This window comes from Oryzias latipes, chromosome 15, assembly GCF_053564925.1.
Source record: "Oryzias latipes strain Hd-rR chromosome 15, Olatipes_Hd-rR_3.1".
In the NCBI taxonomy this organism is placed as follows: Eukaryota; Metazoa; Chordata; class Actinopteri; order Beloniformes; family Adrianichthyidae; genus Oryzias; species Oryzias latipes.
The window spans coordinates 4,274,703-4,290,788 of record NC_136251.1 but is presented as its reverse complement, the minus strand read 5'-3'; the positions used below and the strand labels follow the sequence as shown (position 1 = coordinate 4,290,788).

Genomic DNA, 16,086 nt, shown 5'->3' with positions numbered 1-16,086 from the left:
AATTCCACATGTGTTAATTCACAGTTTTGATGCCTTCAGTGTGAATCTACAATTTTCATAATCATGAAAATAAAGAAAACTCTTTGAATGAGAAGGTGTGTCCAAACTTTTGGTCTGTACTGAACATACTGTAGAGAGTGGACACTGCTGCATAAGTGGGCCCGGATCCCTCGGGCGCAAACCGCAGACCAGGCGCCGGGCAGGACGGCTGAGTCTTGGCAAAAAAGGAGGCACATGGACTGGCCGAGGCCTCAAGAAAAGCTCCTGTGGGCCAGAGTGGTCCTCCACCAAGGGCTTGTGCGCAGAGGGCCTTCTGCTGCCCCGGAGCAGAGAGAAGAAAAAATAAAAGTGCACACAGTGTAGTTAAACACAGTGATGCATGTTTCAGAGGAGGTTCGATTGGCCTTTCTACAGAGCTGGATTACACTGTAAGGGTGATGATCTGCTGACGGATTATTTATAATAAATATATATATATTTTTTTCTGTTTTTTGATCTCTGATTGGCCCGTGATCTAGCGCCACATCCTCCCTTATTGAATGACATAATGAGCACCCCTGATATAGGAACATGTGTGCAGAACATTAACTGAAAACTGGAGACCCCAAAGTTTAAATGGGAAACACCTCCAAAGGTGGTAGAGAATGAGAGAGCAAAGATCCTGTGGGGATTCCAGATCCAGATTGTACAGTTGTAAATATCCTTGAAAAATCCTAACTGACTGTTTTATGAGCTACTACATATATATTTATTGAAGCAATTTTGGTTAAAAAAATAAACAGTTCATACTTCAGTGTTTAGGAAGTTTTCTACTGTTTCCACTAGGCTGCGCTGTCTGAAATCCACGGATCTACAGTCTGTCACCCAGAGCTGGAGCAGATCCAGACTGCGATGGAAGATCTTCTCCATGTCTCCTGACATATTTGGACCCCCCCTGGAAAAAACAGAACCATCAATAAACCAATCTTCAACTTTCTGAGTTTTTTCTGCTTCCATTCCTGGACTTCCTGTTACACTTTACCAAAGTCCACCATACCACTGTTACCTTGTGGCACAGCTGAATTTTTCCATGATGAACTGCAGGAACTGCTCAGGAGTGCAGAAGAAACGGTAAGTATACAGGAACTGCTGGATGTAGCCCTCAACAGCTGCATTTCTGAGAGGAAAGCAAGCAAAGAACATGACCTGCAGCTGATGCCTGGAGTCTTGATCTGTCACAAGATACCCTCATTTACTTTAATGGCCTCCTGATCTGCCACACAATATAGATCTCCAAGAGAACGAATGTGTCTTTAAAATGAGCGTCCACTAACGCACAGATCTCAACTGAGAGCTTTGAAAAGTCTCAAAGATGTGGAAACTAAAAACTTTGCTGGAAATCTTCTTTGGAGCAAAACTTCAACAAATACTCCAAACAAACATCTAACCAGCTCTGACTGAAAGTAGGGGCGCCACAGTTCTAGATCAAAAATTGAACCGTATGTAACACCCTTAAACCAAAGCGTGGGGAAATTGTTTCTTTGCTTTCCTAGAGAAAAGCATTTCAGCAGATACAATTCAAATATACCGGAAGCTTTTTTCAGCATTTATTTTTTTACTTAACGATCCACTCTAATAAAAATTGTATTTCTGGTGTTTTTCAAATGTTCTTGTGGCATTTTTCTCATCATGGAGGATATTTATAAAGAAAATTAAGCTCGAAATTGCACTTCTGAGTATTTATTTATTCAAAACATTGTGAATCAGGAGCAGATGAAAAAATGCACTTTGAAAAAGATCATTTTGTGACGTTGAAAATAAGTTGGATTTACCACAAACTCCCTGCGCCGAGCTCTTAGTATGTCCTTTGTTGACACAATCCTACTTAAAAGACCACTGGGAACACATTTACAATAAATCAAAAGGTGATCAGAGCGGGTTGGTAACCGTATTCATCACTTAAAACACTGTTTAGTTTCCAAGCTTTTTATAAACTTTGAAAAAAAAGCTACATTATAGTTAAAAACATTTGCGGATTAATTCTGTAAAAAAGAACTGTTAATTAGTACAATTAAAGTCATTGGCATGTCTAAATTGTCATAAATGTAAGTTCCAGTTATGACCTTAGAAGGGTAAATGGACTTAATAAAGCAGCATCACACATGCAGCTCAAGCTGAAACTCTCAGCAGTTATACCTGGCATACAGGTAAGCCATGAGGCCTAGAGGAGACCCAGCCTGGAGTGAACTCTTCCCCTTGCTGACACTGAAGCTCAGGGCTGAGGGGTTATCAGAGGACTGAAGCTCACAGGAGTCCCTTCCAGAGACAGCCAGAGAGGGCAGCAATGAAACCTCCAAACCCCACCGGTCCACACTCAGAACCTGCAGACAGGACAGGATGTCTAACAAACGGCACAAGAGCACGTCCTCACTGAAGTCTTGAAATTCAGCTGTAAGAAGTACCTCAAGATATTTTTTTACGCAATCCAGGAAGGTCACTTTGGATCGTAGTTCTTCAAGCTGGGACTTTAGCTTGGAGAGCATCAGTTTTGTCTCTGAACCTTCAGGATGCAGCACACATTTTATTGATCACACTAAAAGATCAGCAATCCCCTTAACCATGACAGTGTAACAAGCCCTCCACCTTTGTTTTTCCTCTCCTGCTGAATTAACCTTTGGTAGAAATTTCGGGTTTTCTTCAGATTCCTCGTCTCAATAATCAGCTGCTGCTGAAGTTCCTGAAAAAAAGAAAAATGGACAAGATCACAAAAAGTCAGACAAAAGATTTTCTTCGCTTTTGAATGGAAAATGCCCTGTGGTGCTTCCACTCGCTGTGGCACAACTATTTATTGTTTTTATTTTCCATTCACCATGGCAACCACTTTGAAGTCAGCTGGGTGGGAAGTTGCAGCTTTTAAAGTAGCTGCTATAAAGATGTGTCTGAGACTACAGGGGTGCCATCAAAGTAAATCTTTACTAAATCTTTCATTAATATTCCTTTGCAAATGTTAATAACTTCTGCCCAGAGCGAAGTTCAACACGTTCATATTTAGACCCAGTGTGGGGGCAATTATCTTTAATGCCCCTTCCTGCTCTGTTTACCCCAAAGCCTGACGGTGACCTATTTTATTAGAGACAAGAAAACCAACTCTGTGCTGAAAATTTCGGCGTCGCCAGGTGAGCAATAATGAATAAAATGCAACAAGCGTTTCCACTGTGCTGCTGTGCTTCCACGACACACACATGTGTGGCATTTCTGAAAAGGTACCTGGAGTCTTGTGTTTCAGTAAAATTAGAGGGAAGAAAACACTTCAAATAATTTGCAGATTTAAAATTCATACCATATATTCACCGATTCCAGAGAAAAGAGGTTCCCAACAAATAAAAAGAGCATGAAGTGAGCCTTTGAAAACCTGATAAATAAATGATGACGCCTGCTGGTTGCTCAGACTCACAGAAAAGGTTAAAGCTGACTCACAGGTTTACTCACCTCTGCCTTCATGTCCAGGCTTGGCGAACTCGTGTGCATCCCTAGATTTGCTGCATAGTCCATCACCTCTGGATCAAAACAATCCACTCCAAAGAAGGCCAAAGCCCAGGCTGAGCCGGAGCAGAGGCCCCTGGCTCCCGCCCTGGATCCGGGAGCAAAAAGTCGCTCAAACTCCAGAGATTCGCTGTCCTCCATGTCATCTGGGAAGTACGGGCTCCTTTGTTCCTCCAGCCCTTCCTCCCTCTCCAACAGAAACTCAACTTCAGAGGGGTTTTCATCACTGCCACCCGCTGAAAGATCTCCCCCCTCCATGACCACAGAGTCTGACCTGACAGTGTTCAAACCTCAAATGGTAAACAGAGAGAGCAGGCACAGAGAGAGAGGCAGAGGAGAACAAGAGGAGGGCTAATCACATGGAGAGCAAAAAGACAAATCACATTTTTATACAAAGAACTGAAAGAGAAAGATGTGCAGCAAAGACCCAGCTCAACAATACGCTTACTGTTCTGCATACATGCAACACAAATTCTATCCTTATCACTTCATCTCAAGAATGCGTTTAAGAGTTTACTTGTGTATTCAAATGGCTCATTTAGAATAAGCAAGTGTGACGAAAACATACAAACATGTGCTCATCAATGTCACAGGAGAAGCTGCAGAAAAGAGGAAAACAAGAATATCTCTTCAGAACTGCTGTGAATGTGCTTCAAGCTTCAGACCAGCAACCAGCAGTCTCTCAGAGTTCTCGTGACTTTGGCGGCTGGTTTTGTAACCCTTGCTCTATCCTAGGCACTTTGACATTGGGAGTTGGGTCATCTAGACCCACTAGACAGTGCTCTGAACCTTTGTTCTTCAATGATTTGTGATCTTCACTGGTGTCCATGGATTACATGAAATCTTTCCACCTTTATCCACCTTTGTCATGGTAGGGAGAACACGTCAATGTAAGGGTGGGGGGGTCATCTAAGATAGCACAAGGGCTAAATCAGAAAAACTCAAAAGATCAGACAGATGCAAAAGCAGACTTGATCTCTGTATGGAAAATGCAAGTCTCCCATTACCTTCTTCGTATTTAAGAAGACCCTGCTTTGTGAGGACATTAGTGTTTTTACTGCATTGCAGTCTGTTCATTCATCTTCTATATCTGCTTATTCCTGTTCAGGCCCATGGGGATGCTGGAGCCTATCCAGGTACTGCAGGGCAAAGGCAAGATAAACCCTCCCCAGTTCCCTGGTCCATGGCAGGCCCAAGCAAAAACAGACAAATGCACACTCATAGTCACACCTAAAGTTCATTTTAGAGACACCAATTCACCTGTATAACATGTTTTTGGACTGTGGGAGGAAACTGGAGAAAACCCAGAAAGGAACGAGGACAACATGCAGACTCCACACAGAAAGGTCTCTGCTGGGATTTGAACCATCCTCAACCATCTTCCTCCTCATATAAAACCCCAGAAGGAAGAGGAAGGCTTCTAAAATACCTGATAAACTTTCTATGTGGGGGCGGCCGTGGTGCAGCGGCAGGGCGGCTCGATTCCAGCCTTGCACGCCCATGTGTCGAAGTGTCCTTGGGAAGACACTGAACCCCACCTTGCTTCTGGTGGTAGGCGGGCGCCAGTCTTCAGCAGCAAAGCCGCCATCAGTGTGTGAATGTGTGTTTGAATGTGTGTGTGACTGGGTGAATGGGTCTGTGACTCTAAAGCGCTTTGGGCCTTGAAGAAGGTAGAAAAGCACTATATAAGTTTACGCCATTTATGTGACATATAATTTTTGTGCACATCACATGTCAAAGCATCCTACTCTGACTTTCAATCAGCAGTATGACTCTTTGACGGTCTAGTTCACCTAACTAAAATCTAAACTTTGCTGAAATGTTTTCTTTCATTTTTTTGAGTTTAACAGTAAATTTCAATGAATAAAGAATTGGTGTCAGAGGCAAAGATTTTCAGTTGGTGTCAGAATGATGCACCTGCGTGTACAGTTTGAATTTCATGCATATGTGCATGTACACCACAGGCAGAGGAAACAGTTGGTTTGGTAGGTTTCTTGTGCCAATCCAGAAACAAACTGACAAAAGCGTGGCAGATACATGCAGGGATTTGTTCTGCAGTGGTCACTGTGGACTTCTACTGAGTTAGAAGGGAAAAAAAACACGTTTGTTTGAAGAAAAACACTCTGGTCAGAAGCAGGTGGTGTCACTGTTCAAATGCTTCATTGTAGAACTGCAGTAAGACTGAACCGTTTAAGGAGTTTTTTTCATCTTCGCCCAATGACATATCTATTTATTTTTGTGTCATTTGTGCAGATTTGAAATGCATGTTTGTTTGTTTGTTTGTTTGTTTGTTTGCCTCACGAAGTTCAGCACAAAATGAACATTGTTTAAAACTTTCAGACTTTGTGGCTCCACTTGGACCCATGAAAACATCAATGGCTTGTCAGACAAAAGTATAAAAAATGTTTATTGATAATGCTAAAATGATAATTCCCTGGTGACAATCTTTACATTGTGTATTATATCTGTCATGCATAGTAAATTCACAGAGTTTCAGTCAAGAACTTTGACTTGATATAAGTTTCCTTTTCAGATGTATACAGTCTGACATTTTACAATCATGTAGTAAAAAAATACCCAGAAAGCAATCCAGCATAAATGGAAAAGGAAAACTGCAAGCAATCTTTGTGATCTAAACAGCAATGGCTGATCTGAACATGTTTTTCCCACCATCAGTCATCCAGCTCTGTTATTGTTCTTAATTCAGCATAATTCAACACTTTCTTTTTCCCCCACATCAAGTATCCACATCAACAGGTTGGGATGTGTAGATGTTTCCGTTCAGATCAAGACAGCTGTGGAGGCAAACCTCTGCCTCATCAGTGGCTGTACAGCGTAGGGTGAGTGCTGCCTCTTTCACAGCCTTTGATGGACTCTGTTCAATATGGTCCCTGTAAGAGGTGTATGAAAGACTGGGAATAAACTGGGTTTACAGAACCAGAACTTGAGATGACACTTCTAATGGTTTTTTCTGGACATAATAGAGAAGTCTGAGAAAGAAACGTTGGAATTTGTATGACTAAGACTAAATTTGTCTTGGATTTGTAATAAAAGTAAGGAAACCAATGCACCCTCTAAAAAAACTGTCTTGTAAAACACAACATATAATCTCACATAACAACACAACAATTAAAAACAGATGTTTGAAGGTACCTATTATACAAGTGCAGGTTAACCCAAAATGATGTCCGTCTTTTCTCATTTTTAGAGTTTAAGCACAGACAATGTTAATAAAGTCCTCCTCAAATGACGTCAGAAGAAGTGCAAGGGTGGAAAAACAAGCCTTCAACACACAGCTGAGCTCTGTGAACAAGTTTGCAGCCTGAGGAAAAGCTGGGACGTCTCCGTTCTGCAGGAGATTAAATGGTTTCTCCACACATCGGCCCGAGCACAAGAGCATGCCAACGCCTGGCTGAAAAGATGTCAAAATGATTTGACAAGCTTCTTTCTGGCTTACATATAAATGTATCTTCATATGCACATGCACAATACAGCTTATCACAAATCCTACATCGTGTGCCCCAACACAGCCAGAAATTCTCCTCTGCATCTGAATAAATGCTAGAAAAACTGTTACCATAGTGACTGTTTGGGTGCTGGGTATGGACAAGCACATGCATAAGTGAGTGTGCAGATGAGGAGAGGTCACGCTCAGTGAGGACTTGATCATTCAGCATTTCCACTTACCAGTATCAATAGAAGAATATATTTAAATAAATGTTCCATCTGGACTCTATTGTGTTTGCTTTCAATCTGGAACCACAAAAGACCAAAATGAATACAAAATGTTGGCTAATCGGGTTGAGTCCATTAATAAAGACTCTTGTGTAAATTACTCAACGTAATTAGTTTAAACTCTCCAGAGCTGTGTGCTGTTGACACTCACACATATGCAGACTCTCTTAAAAAGGGGAGGAGGTGCTTCATGCTGCAGCAGGACCAACCAGGCATGAAGCCATATTGAACAACAAGAATTCCCTGTTTTCTATGCTTGAGTACACCAAACGGAAGAGGGCAGTGAGACTAAAGCAGCATAGCTGCAGCAACAGTTAAAGAAAACATCCCTGTTTCAGAAAAAAGAAAGGTAAAAAAGTCTCAGTGTAGATGGGCTGGAGTGCACGACTAAACCCTTAGTCACATGGACTTTTACGGGGCTTTACCTGGACCGGTGCTGCAAGTTTTTGGGTTGTCTGGACCCGTGGAGGGTCATGGGAGGAGTAGCTGTGCAGGTGTGTCTTTATTTCCCTTGAGGCTCATACTGCCACCTCAAGGGAAGACATGAAAATGGAACGTACCATTGTCGAGTGTGTGGTAAATGTGTCGTGAAGTATTAATTAGTCGGTAGGGGTGAACGATACACGTAGCTGAACTGAACCGTTTCTGTACGTTTTTTCTTTTTTCCCCGCATATGCATTGTAACGACCCAGCTACTTTATCACTCGTAGCGGGAAAAAAGAGCCGAGCTGCTAATTAACCAGCTGCTAAGACTGTCCTTAGCCGCCCATACTCCACACGCCCTCAAACAGTTTCAGAGAGGAAGAAGTAGACAGACAAGCAGATTGCTCCATCTCCTTTCTGCCAATAAAACCCGTTTCATGTCAACGCTTATGAGCAGCGTAACAACATGAACCTCACTTCTCTTTGCAGCTCTCTCAGTGATGGTGAAGGATTCAAAACACAAGATTTCACACTTCCCATGAGTCTTAGAGTCTATAGGCGGGGCTAACCCCCCAGGTCGCCACTGTATTAACTTTGCGCCGAGGCGGAAGTAATGTTAGCCGTGAGTTTCCTCCGAGACGCTATCAGGTGACGGACAGTTAGCATGTCAACATATGGCTAATGCAGACGCCAGGCCAGAGATGAGGACCCCCCCATCTCCTTACACTCTCCTGTGTGGGGGGAACACTTCATCTTTTTTGTCAGCATCCATGAAGGGGGGCAACAGCTGGGTGGGGAGAGCGGGGATCGATTCGCCAACCCTTCGGTTGTTGGACGACCTGCTCTACCGCCTGAGCTAAACTGCCACCCAATGAATCATTTTGAAAATCCTATTGGATCTGATTCTCTGACCTAAAGTGGATCCAGATCATCTTCATCCAAACTTCCAGCAGTGAGACTCAGACAGAAATTCCTGCTACTGAACAGTGAAGTTTTCCAGATTCTTGGATTTCTTCCAGATCATCAAGTGGAAATGAAATATGTGTCCAAACAAACAAGTAAACTAGAATGAATGTCAAATCAAATCAAACTCATGTCCATCATGGATAATCCTGAGCACCCTCTCCATCTTGTACTTGGTAGACAGCGGAGGGCCTTTTCCAAGAGGCTGAGGCAGGCCATACTAACTGCTACAGGAGATCAGTCCTTCCTCCCTCCATTGGACTATACAACTCATCAACCTTGAGCTATATATAAGCTGCAGTTGATGTTTGGATAAGATTGTTGTTGTTTTTTTACCAGAGTTTTGTTATTATCACTGACCATTAATATTTTTCTAGAAACTTAACCTGTGCACTGCAGCTGCAAAAATCAAATTTCATAGACTGGGATCAATAAAGTAATTTTATCTTTCATTATGTATTCTCGGGACTCACATGGCCTCCACAGTCACCAGATCTCATCCATGACTGGCATCATGGATGTTCAGCCGACAAATAAGCAGCAACTGTGTGATGCTGTCATGTCAACATGGACCAAACTCTCTGAGGATGTTTCCAGAACCGTGTTGAATCTGTGACACCAAGGATTAAGGTAGTTTTGAAGGCAAAGGGGGGTATTAGCAAGGTGGACCTAATGAAGTGGACAGAGAGTGTTTGACCAGAAACCAGTAAAAATATTCATGAATAACAGGATCACTCTTCTGTAAACATAATTACATAATTGATGTTCAAACATGTGATAGTTTATTGTGAAAGCTGAATCAAACCCTGTCATGCTCATTTTATTTCCTTTTTCATTCTGTATTTTCATTGTATTGTTTATTCATTCATTAAAACAATTCAAACAGTTTACATTTAATGTAAAATATGAATGTAAAGGAGCCGAAAGTAGTAACCTATAGTGTTTGCCCCCTGTTCACAATTTTAAAGCCCCACTCCAATGAAAATTGTGTCTTTGGTGTTTTTAACATGCTTTCAGTGTGAATCTACAAGTTTCATAGTCATGAAAACAAAAACTCTGAATGAGAAGGTGTGTCCAAACTTTTAGTCTGTACTGTGTGTATATATATATAGAGAGAGAGATAGAGAGAGAGAGAGATAGAGAAAGTAGTCTCTTGGACGTGCTGGCTTTGTGGAATAGAGACCGAGAAGATGAAGAGAAATCAAGGTTTCTCTTTTGTATAATTTCACCAGCTTTTGTAAATCCATCCTGTTAAAAAGTCCTGTTAAAAATAAATGTTTTCATTTTATATTTTCATTTCAAGTTAAAAAGATTTGCAAAAAACAAGCACATATTTGGCATATTTGTATGCCACACATGGCATATGAATGAAGCTAGGAGAACTGAGAATTACAGACATTAGAATCATTAAACATTTACAAATGTCAATTGTTCCAGTTACAGTTGTATTACCTCTGACAAGTTCATACTTGTGTCTCAATAATAAATAAAAACATCTGTCAATATTGAATACTTTATTTTGTGACTTGTTTTAACATTCTGCTTGTAGCATCTCAACCGAAGTATCATGAAGATGCAGAGAAATCCATTTTGACTGCTATAACAACAGAGCAACATCTTCAGGTGGAGACAGTGTGATAGTATGGGGGGAGCTTCCCTACCTAGAAAAATAGGGCTCGTCTTCCCTGGAGGAAATCTTGATGCAGAGATTCTGCCATCAGTGGCAATTCCATATTTCCACGCACACTCAGCCAAACAGAGCACATAGTTTTAAACACTACTGCCAGAACTCCAGAGAGAAGAGAGGATGGAATGGTTTCCCAGCATCTCAAACTCACTTGTAGGAATGACCAACATATCATTTTAAAGCTTCTTACAGCTTCTCAAAGAATGGGGTGCAATCCCACAGAAATGCATGCCTGCAAAAAGGCAAGATGTCAGCCTCTTGTGGCAGTTGAAGCCACAGAGATCTTGTTTGCTGAAAACACACAAAGATGGTAATTTTCTTGTGTTTTCAAGTTTCAAAACATAGGGACCAAAGGACTACGGGTACCACTCAGCTCGTCGTTTCTGTTTCTTATCCTAAAATCAATGTTTCTTACAAATCTGATATCAAATCACCAAGATGTTCAACTGAACAAGATTTATAGCCAAATAAAACACAAAAGTCTTTTTTGTCCAATATAAGGTTTTCTAGCCAGAAGTTTTAAAATAACGTATAGTGATGGCGTCTATTTCATTATCTAAAGGGTTACCCTTCTGAAGCAGGTCCTGGTTGTCTCTCTTCCTCTTTCTCTCCTTGGTTGGTCAGGATGATGGTGATGAAATGTGAAGCAGAGGCGGCGAGACCTCTTGGGAGTCTTTTGCTGTTTGGAGAGCTGTGGGGAACAGGGCCATGCACAAGAACCAGTGGGCTCTCATTGGCCATGGGCACAAAACCTACATATGGTTATAACAATGCCAGATACAATATCAGGGATATTGTCTCATGCAATACATGTTTTAAAAGCACACTAATGTCACAGTAACAAGGAGATTGGCTCGAGATAAAATTAGAAAATAAACGATGTGAACACATTTTATCTCTAGCATCTTCTTTAGCTTGAAAGGTTTGACGGTAATGCTTTCTTTTACAGTACAGTACATACAGTGTACTTAAGTGGTATTTACGTGGTACTTATTGTGTAACTACTGGGGACTTACAGGGTGTTTACATGGTACTTACTGGGTACTTACATGGCACTTGCTGCGTATTTATGTAGTGCTATTTGGTTCATACTTATGTGGTACATACTGGGTATTTACATGTTGTGTAAAGGTGTCTTTTGTGGTACTTACCACATACCCGGCATTTACTACTGAAAGTACCAAGTAATTGAGTGGAAATGTGGCTGACTTTCTGTTACAGTCCAGTTTCATTGTACTTAAGGGGTAGTTTCTGTAGTAAATTAATGGTAAATACCATGAAACGAACGTGTGCAGACTTAAATTCAAGGTACTTTATTTGGACTTACCTTGTTCTTACATGTGGTAAGTACCACAAAAAACACCTTTAAACAACATGTAAATACCCAGTGAGTATAGTATAAATACCCAGTATGTACCACATAAGTATGAACCAAATAGTCCCACATAAATAGACAGCAAGTACCATGTAAGTACTAAGTTGACACAAAGAAACTACCATGTAAGTACCCAGCAAGTCCTATAAAAAGTACCATGTAAACACCCTGTAAGTACCCAGTAAATTCCATAAAAAGTTCCATGTAAACACCCGGTTGGATTTTACAATGCCATCTTTTTTCAGAACATCATTTTGGAATAATTGACGCACTCTCTCAGGGAATGGTGCATAGTGCAGTTACTGATACCAGTGTGACTGGCTAGTCAGAGACTCACAAAACTGGAACTGTGACTGATTTTTGACCATTGTCCTCAGTCAAACCTCAGATCATCATTCTGATTTCATGTTTTACAAATGGATTTATAACTAAAATATAGCTAAAATAGCAAATAGCTAAATTGTGGTCAATTTCAACCTACATGTTGATGATGCATCAGACTTTTGTGTCCAAATTTTTTTTTAATTTCTCAACAGCCATGGATTTTTTTTAACATGTCAATGTCTCCACTCACAGCAGGGGTTACACTCTGGATCCACTAATTAGTCATGGCCACTTTGGCCTCTCTTGAGGATGTAGGCATCTCAGATCATACCTATGTTTTTTTTGTTTTTTTACAGTGAATGGTTTTGCTAGATAGAAACTTCCAAGAGAACTGTTGGAATGGGTTATGTACACCTTTAAGTAGCTGCAAACTTTATGTCATACCTGGAAAACAACCAACCAACATTTCAAGTTCAGATTTAACCAACATTTTAACAATAAAGTCATATTGGACAAAGCTGCTTGCCAAAAATAAAAATAAAAATAAAAAAACTGTTAAAACCACAACCTCTGCTTCATGAAGCATGGAAGAAACCACTATATTTAAAAGAAACTCCAGCAGGGCAGAAAGAAAAGGTTGCACTCGTTATCAAATCTTCAGAAAAAAAATGTTTTTAATGTACAATGCAGGGGTACTAATCCAAATTAATAGCATGCATTTACTATAAACCAAAAGTGTTTTTGTCTATAATTGACTGGTCAATCAATCAAATGTTTTTCTGGTCCATATGCCACTTTCAGCAGCAAAACATGCCAGAAGTTTGCAGTCCATTTTAACAATTAGATAAATAATAATGGACCTAATATGGTTTCAGTCATATTTCACAGGTAGAGATTCTATTGTTAGTGCAAATGGTTTGTCATCTGGGAGGCACAGACTGTTGTGTTTGGTGTCCCTCAAGGGTCCCTCCTGGTTCCACACATTTTTTTTTTTCACATTCTGCTTGGTGACATCATCAAGAGACTGCTTAAGATGCATTTTAAATATTGAAACATGGGCAGAAGACAATCCTTTCAAGCTCAATCAAGATAAAACAGAGGTTTCAATTTTTATTATTGGTCCTGATGGTGAGAGAGAGAGGCGTCAATGCCATCCATCCACTCATAACTTGATTGTGTCCAATATAGCCAGAAACCTCTGTAGGACTTTAGATACAGACCTTGATAATAATAATAATAATAATGATGGCTAAGATTTATCTGCACTTTTTCTTGGTGCTCAAAGCGTTTACAATGTGTCTGTTATTCATTCATACTTGGTGATGGTAACTACTGATGTGGCCACAGCTGCCCTGGGGCAGACTGACAGAGGCGTGGCTGCCAGTTTGCGCCTCTGACCATCTCTGGGACATTCACGTACATTCACACACCAGTTTATGGCTTTGGAGCAGACACAAACCAAGTTACAAAGACTGCATTTAGAAACATCACCTGACTTAAACACTTTCCATCCAGGACTAGTGCTGAAATATTAATTCATACTTTTATAACTTCTAGAATAGATTACTGTAAGGCCCTCCTTTCTGGAGTAAAAAAAAAAACATTATTCAGATGCAGCTTCTTCAAATCTCTGCTTCATGCCTCTTAACCAGGACCACAAAGAAGAAGACTTATTTCATCAATAATGAGATTTCTGCACTGGCTTCCAGTCAGCTTTAGGATCAATTACAAGAATTGTTTAGTAGTTTATAAAAATCAGACTAGCCCCACCTTTTTCCTTTTATTATTTAGAATAGCTTTTAGCTTATGATCCTCCCAGAGCCCTCAGGTCCTCGGGTGCAAATCTACCGGGGGTCCGCAGGGTCAGAACACAAACTCGTGGCGAGGCCTCATTCCAACACTGAGGGGCCTTGCCTGAAATACAGACTGTCTGAGGACATGATAGCCTCATCTAACCTTAGAATGTATGGTTTTAGCTTAGCTGTACATATCTTTTAGAGTTTATATTCCTATTGTGCCCTGTTAGCTTTACTTTGGACACATAATTGATTTCACTTTTCATTTGTTTGTTAAAAGAGCAAATTCTAATGAGTCTTATTATTATTATTATTATTATTATTATTATCATGTCCCACAGCAGATATTGACTGCAATCAGTTATTTTTCTTTTTTATATAATGAACTTTGTTTTATTTAAGGTGCTCCTAAAATAAAGGTAAATTAGAATTTTAAGGGAGAATATTTCAAATGACTAAACAGAAAATGAGGCAGCTCACTAAAAAAATGATTTCCAAACACATTCATTTATGAATTCAGTTTAGTTTATAAAGATATATTGCATGAGGGACTTCTAAAACTAGTTAAGGATGTTCTACCGCCAATTGACGAATGCTCCTCGCACTGGTGAGCTTCTGGTGCATTCACATCTTCTGAAGCCCCAGATCTAGAGGCAGACTGAAAGGAAATAGCACAAAAATTTATATTTTCTCAAAGAGTCTTAAGATTCTTAAAATGTACAAGGAAGTTGGTACTTAAACGGACACTTTGGGGTTGTATCCACCTTGACAAATAGGTAAGAGACTAAAAAAACCCTTACTGAGTGAACTCTGCGAACCAGTCTGCTCCAAACGCTCTCAGCATTTGTTCCCTTGAGTGACAGGTTGTCATGGCAGCTCTGGAACAAATCCACACAAAAACAACACTTTATAGCCATATGGTAAAAAAAATCATACAACTGACCTTTGCAAGAGACTGAAATAGAATTGGAACTAGTAGAAATATATTTATTCCCTCCTGTAAACCCATGATCATATCTCACTTGCAGCTCACCTTGTGTGTACAAACCAGCTCATTTTGGTCAATGCTTTAGCTCCACTGTTTGTCATATGTTTTGGACTACAGGTTGGACCAATATTAGAGTGAATGTATGCTTGTTTCACTCCACATTGATGCTTATTTAGTTTCATGAACCATGGGAGGAATCGAAAAATCATCTAGAATATTAGCTCAACAAACGAACACGATAAGGAATAGAATTGGAATAAGGAGTTTCAAGATTCCACAGCAGGATAATTTGGCATGCCTGGACAAAAAAATAGTGACATTTTCCAAGTATTACGATTTTAAATGCTAAAAATTACTTTTTTCGCCATAAGAATAGTAGGCCTTTCCATGGGTGTAAGCTTAGCCATTTCCAGGAGGAGTCTCTTCATTTTGCGAGGCATTGCCAGCTTTTGATGAGGTGATAAAGTGAATTTGGCTGTGGCCCAGATTATCCCAGCGACCCCATATACACAGACCTGAGCAAAGAGGAAAAAAGAGGCAAAGAAACAAAATGAGGCAAAGACAATGAATGTGTTTGGTTCAAATGTAAGCAAAAGTTATTTAGATGAATAGACCTTCTCAGTTACAATGCCATGTTCTTGATACTCTGGGGCCAAATAAAACTCATCCTGGCATCCTGAAAAGGAGACACAGGGAGCTAATTTCATGAGTCAAACCTAAAAACATATATGGATCATCCTTTTTATTTAAAAAAAAGGGGGGGGGGGGGTTAAAACATTTACTGTTTAAGTCATACAAACCAGTGTTTTTAGGTTTCAGAAAGAGCATCTCTCCCTCACAGCTCACGTACACTGAGTCAAGGCATAAATAGGCTGAAAAGAAATGAAATGCAAAGAGAACAAAAGTGTGTGCCACTCTATTTTTGGAGGTCACATGCAGTTTCTTTCAATCTGCATTAAACATACAGAGCTGTCATGTTATTGTGTGTTAGTCTGCTGCTGCAGATGAAATCACCTGGAAAGTGCGTGTATGTTTGCAACGTGGACAGGCAGGTGTGACACAGAGCCCACAGCTCAAACACGCTCAGCCTCCGTCCACAGCGAGTCAGCAGCTCCCTCAGAGAGATCCACTGAACAGAAGACAAACAATAAAAAGCAAATGTATGTTTGAAGAGATGTTAGAGCTCCTGACTGCAGCTTGTTGTGTACCAACCAGATCAGCTACATGTTTTAACCCTTGTGCTATTCTAGGCACTTTAACATTGGGAGTTGGG

The 16,086-nt window shown here is 40.4% G+C and overlaps 1 protein-coding gene across 1 annotated transcript in view; it reads right to left on the bottom strand.

Annotated features, from left to right (window-relative positions):
- Positions 1-16,086, bottom strand: part of kndc1 (kinase non-catalytic C-lobe domain containing 1) — a 37,722-nt gene that overhangs the window by 7,696 nt on the left and 13,940 nt on the right. The window contains exons 8-20 of the mRNA XM_078932311.1: positions 15,828-15,942; positions 15,614-15,685; positions 15,428-15,489; positions 15,170-15,328; positions 14,626-14,703; positions 14,405-14,483; positions 10,957-11,021; positions 3,469-3,813; positions 2,623-2,716; positions 2,442-2,539; positions 2,176-2,360; positions 1,046-1,156; positions 790-934 (exon numbers count right to left, since the gene is read on the bottom strand). Of these exons, the coding sequence (XP_078788437.1) occupies positions 790-934; positions 1,046-1,156; positions 2,176-2,360; positions 2,442-2,539; positions 2,623-2,716; positions 3,469-3,813; positions 10,957-11,021; positions 14,405-14,483; positions 14,626-14,703; positions 15,170-15,328; positions 15,428-15,489; positions 15,614-15,685; positions 15,828-15,942 (1,608 nt within the window). The remainder of the gene's footprint in view (positions 1-789; positions 935-1,045; positions 1,157-2,175; positions 2,361-2,441; positions 2,540-2,622; positions 2,717-3,468; positions 3,814-10,956; positions 11,022-14,404; positions 14,484-14,625; positions 14,704-15,169; positions 15,329-15,427; positions 15,490-15,613; positions 15,686-15,827; positions 15,943-16,086) is intronic.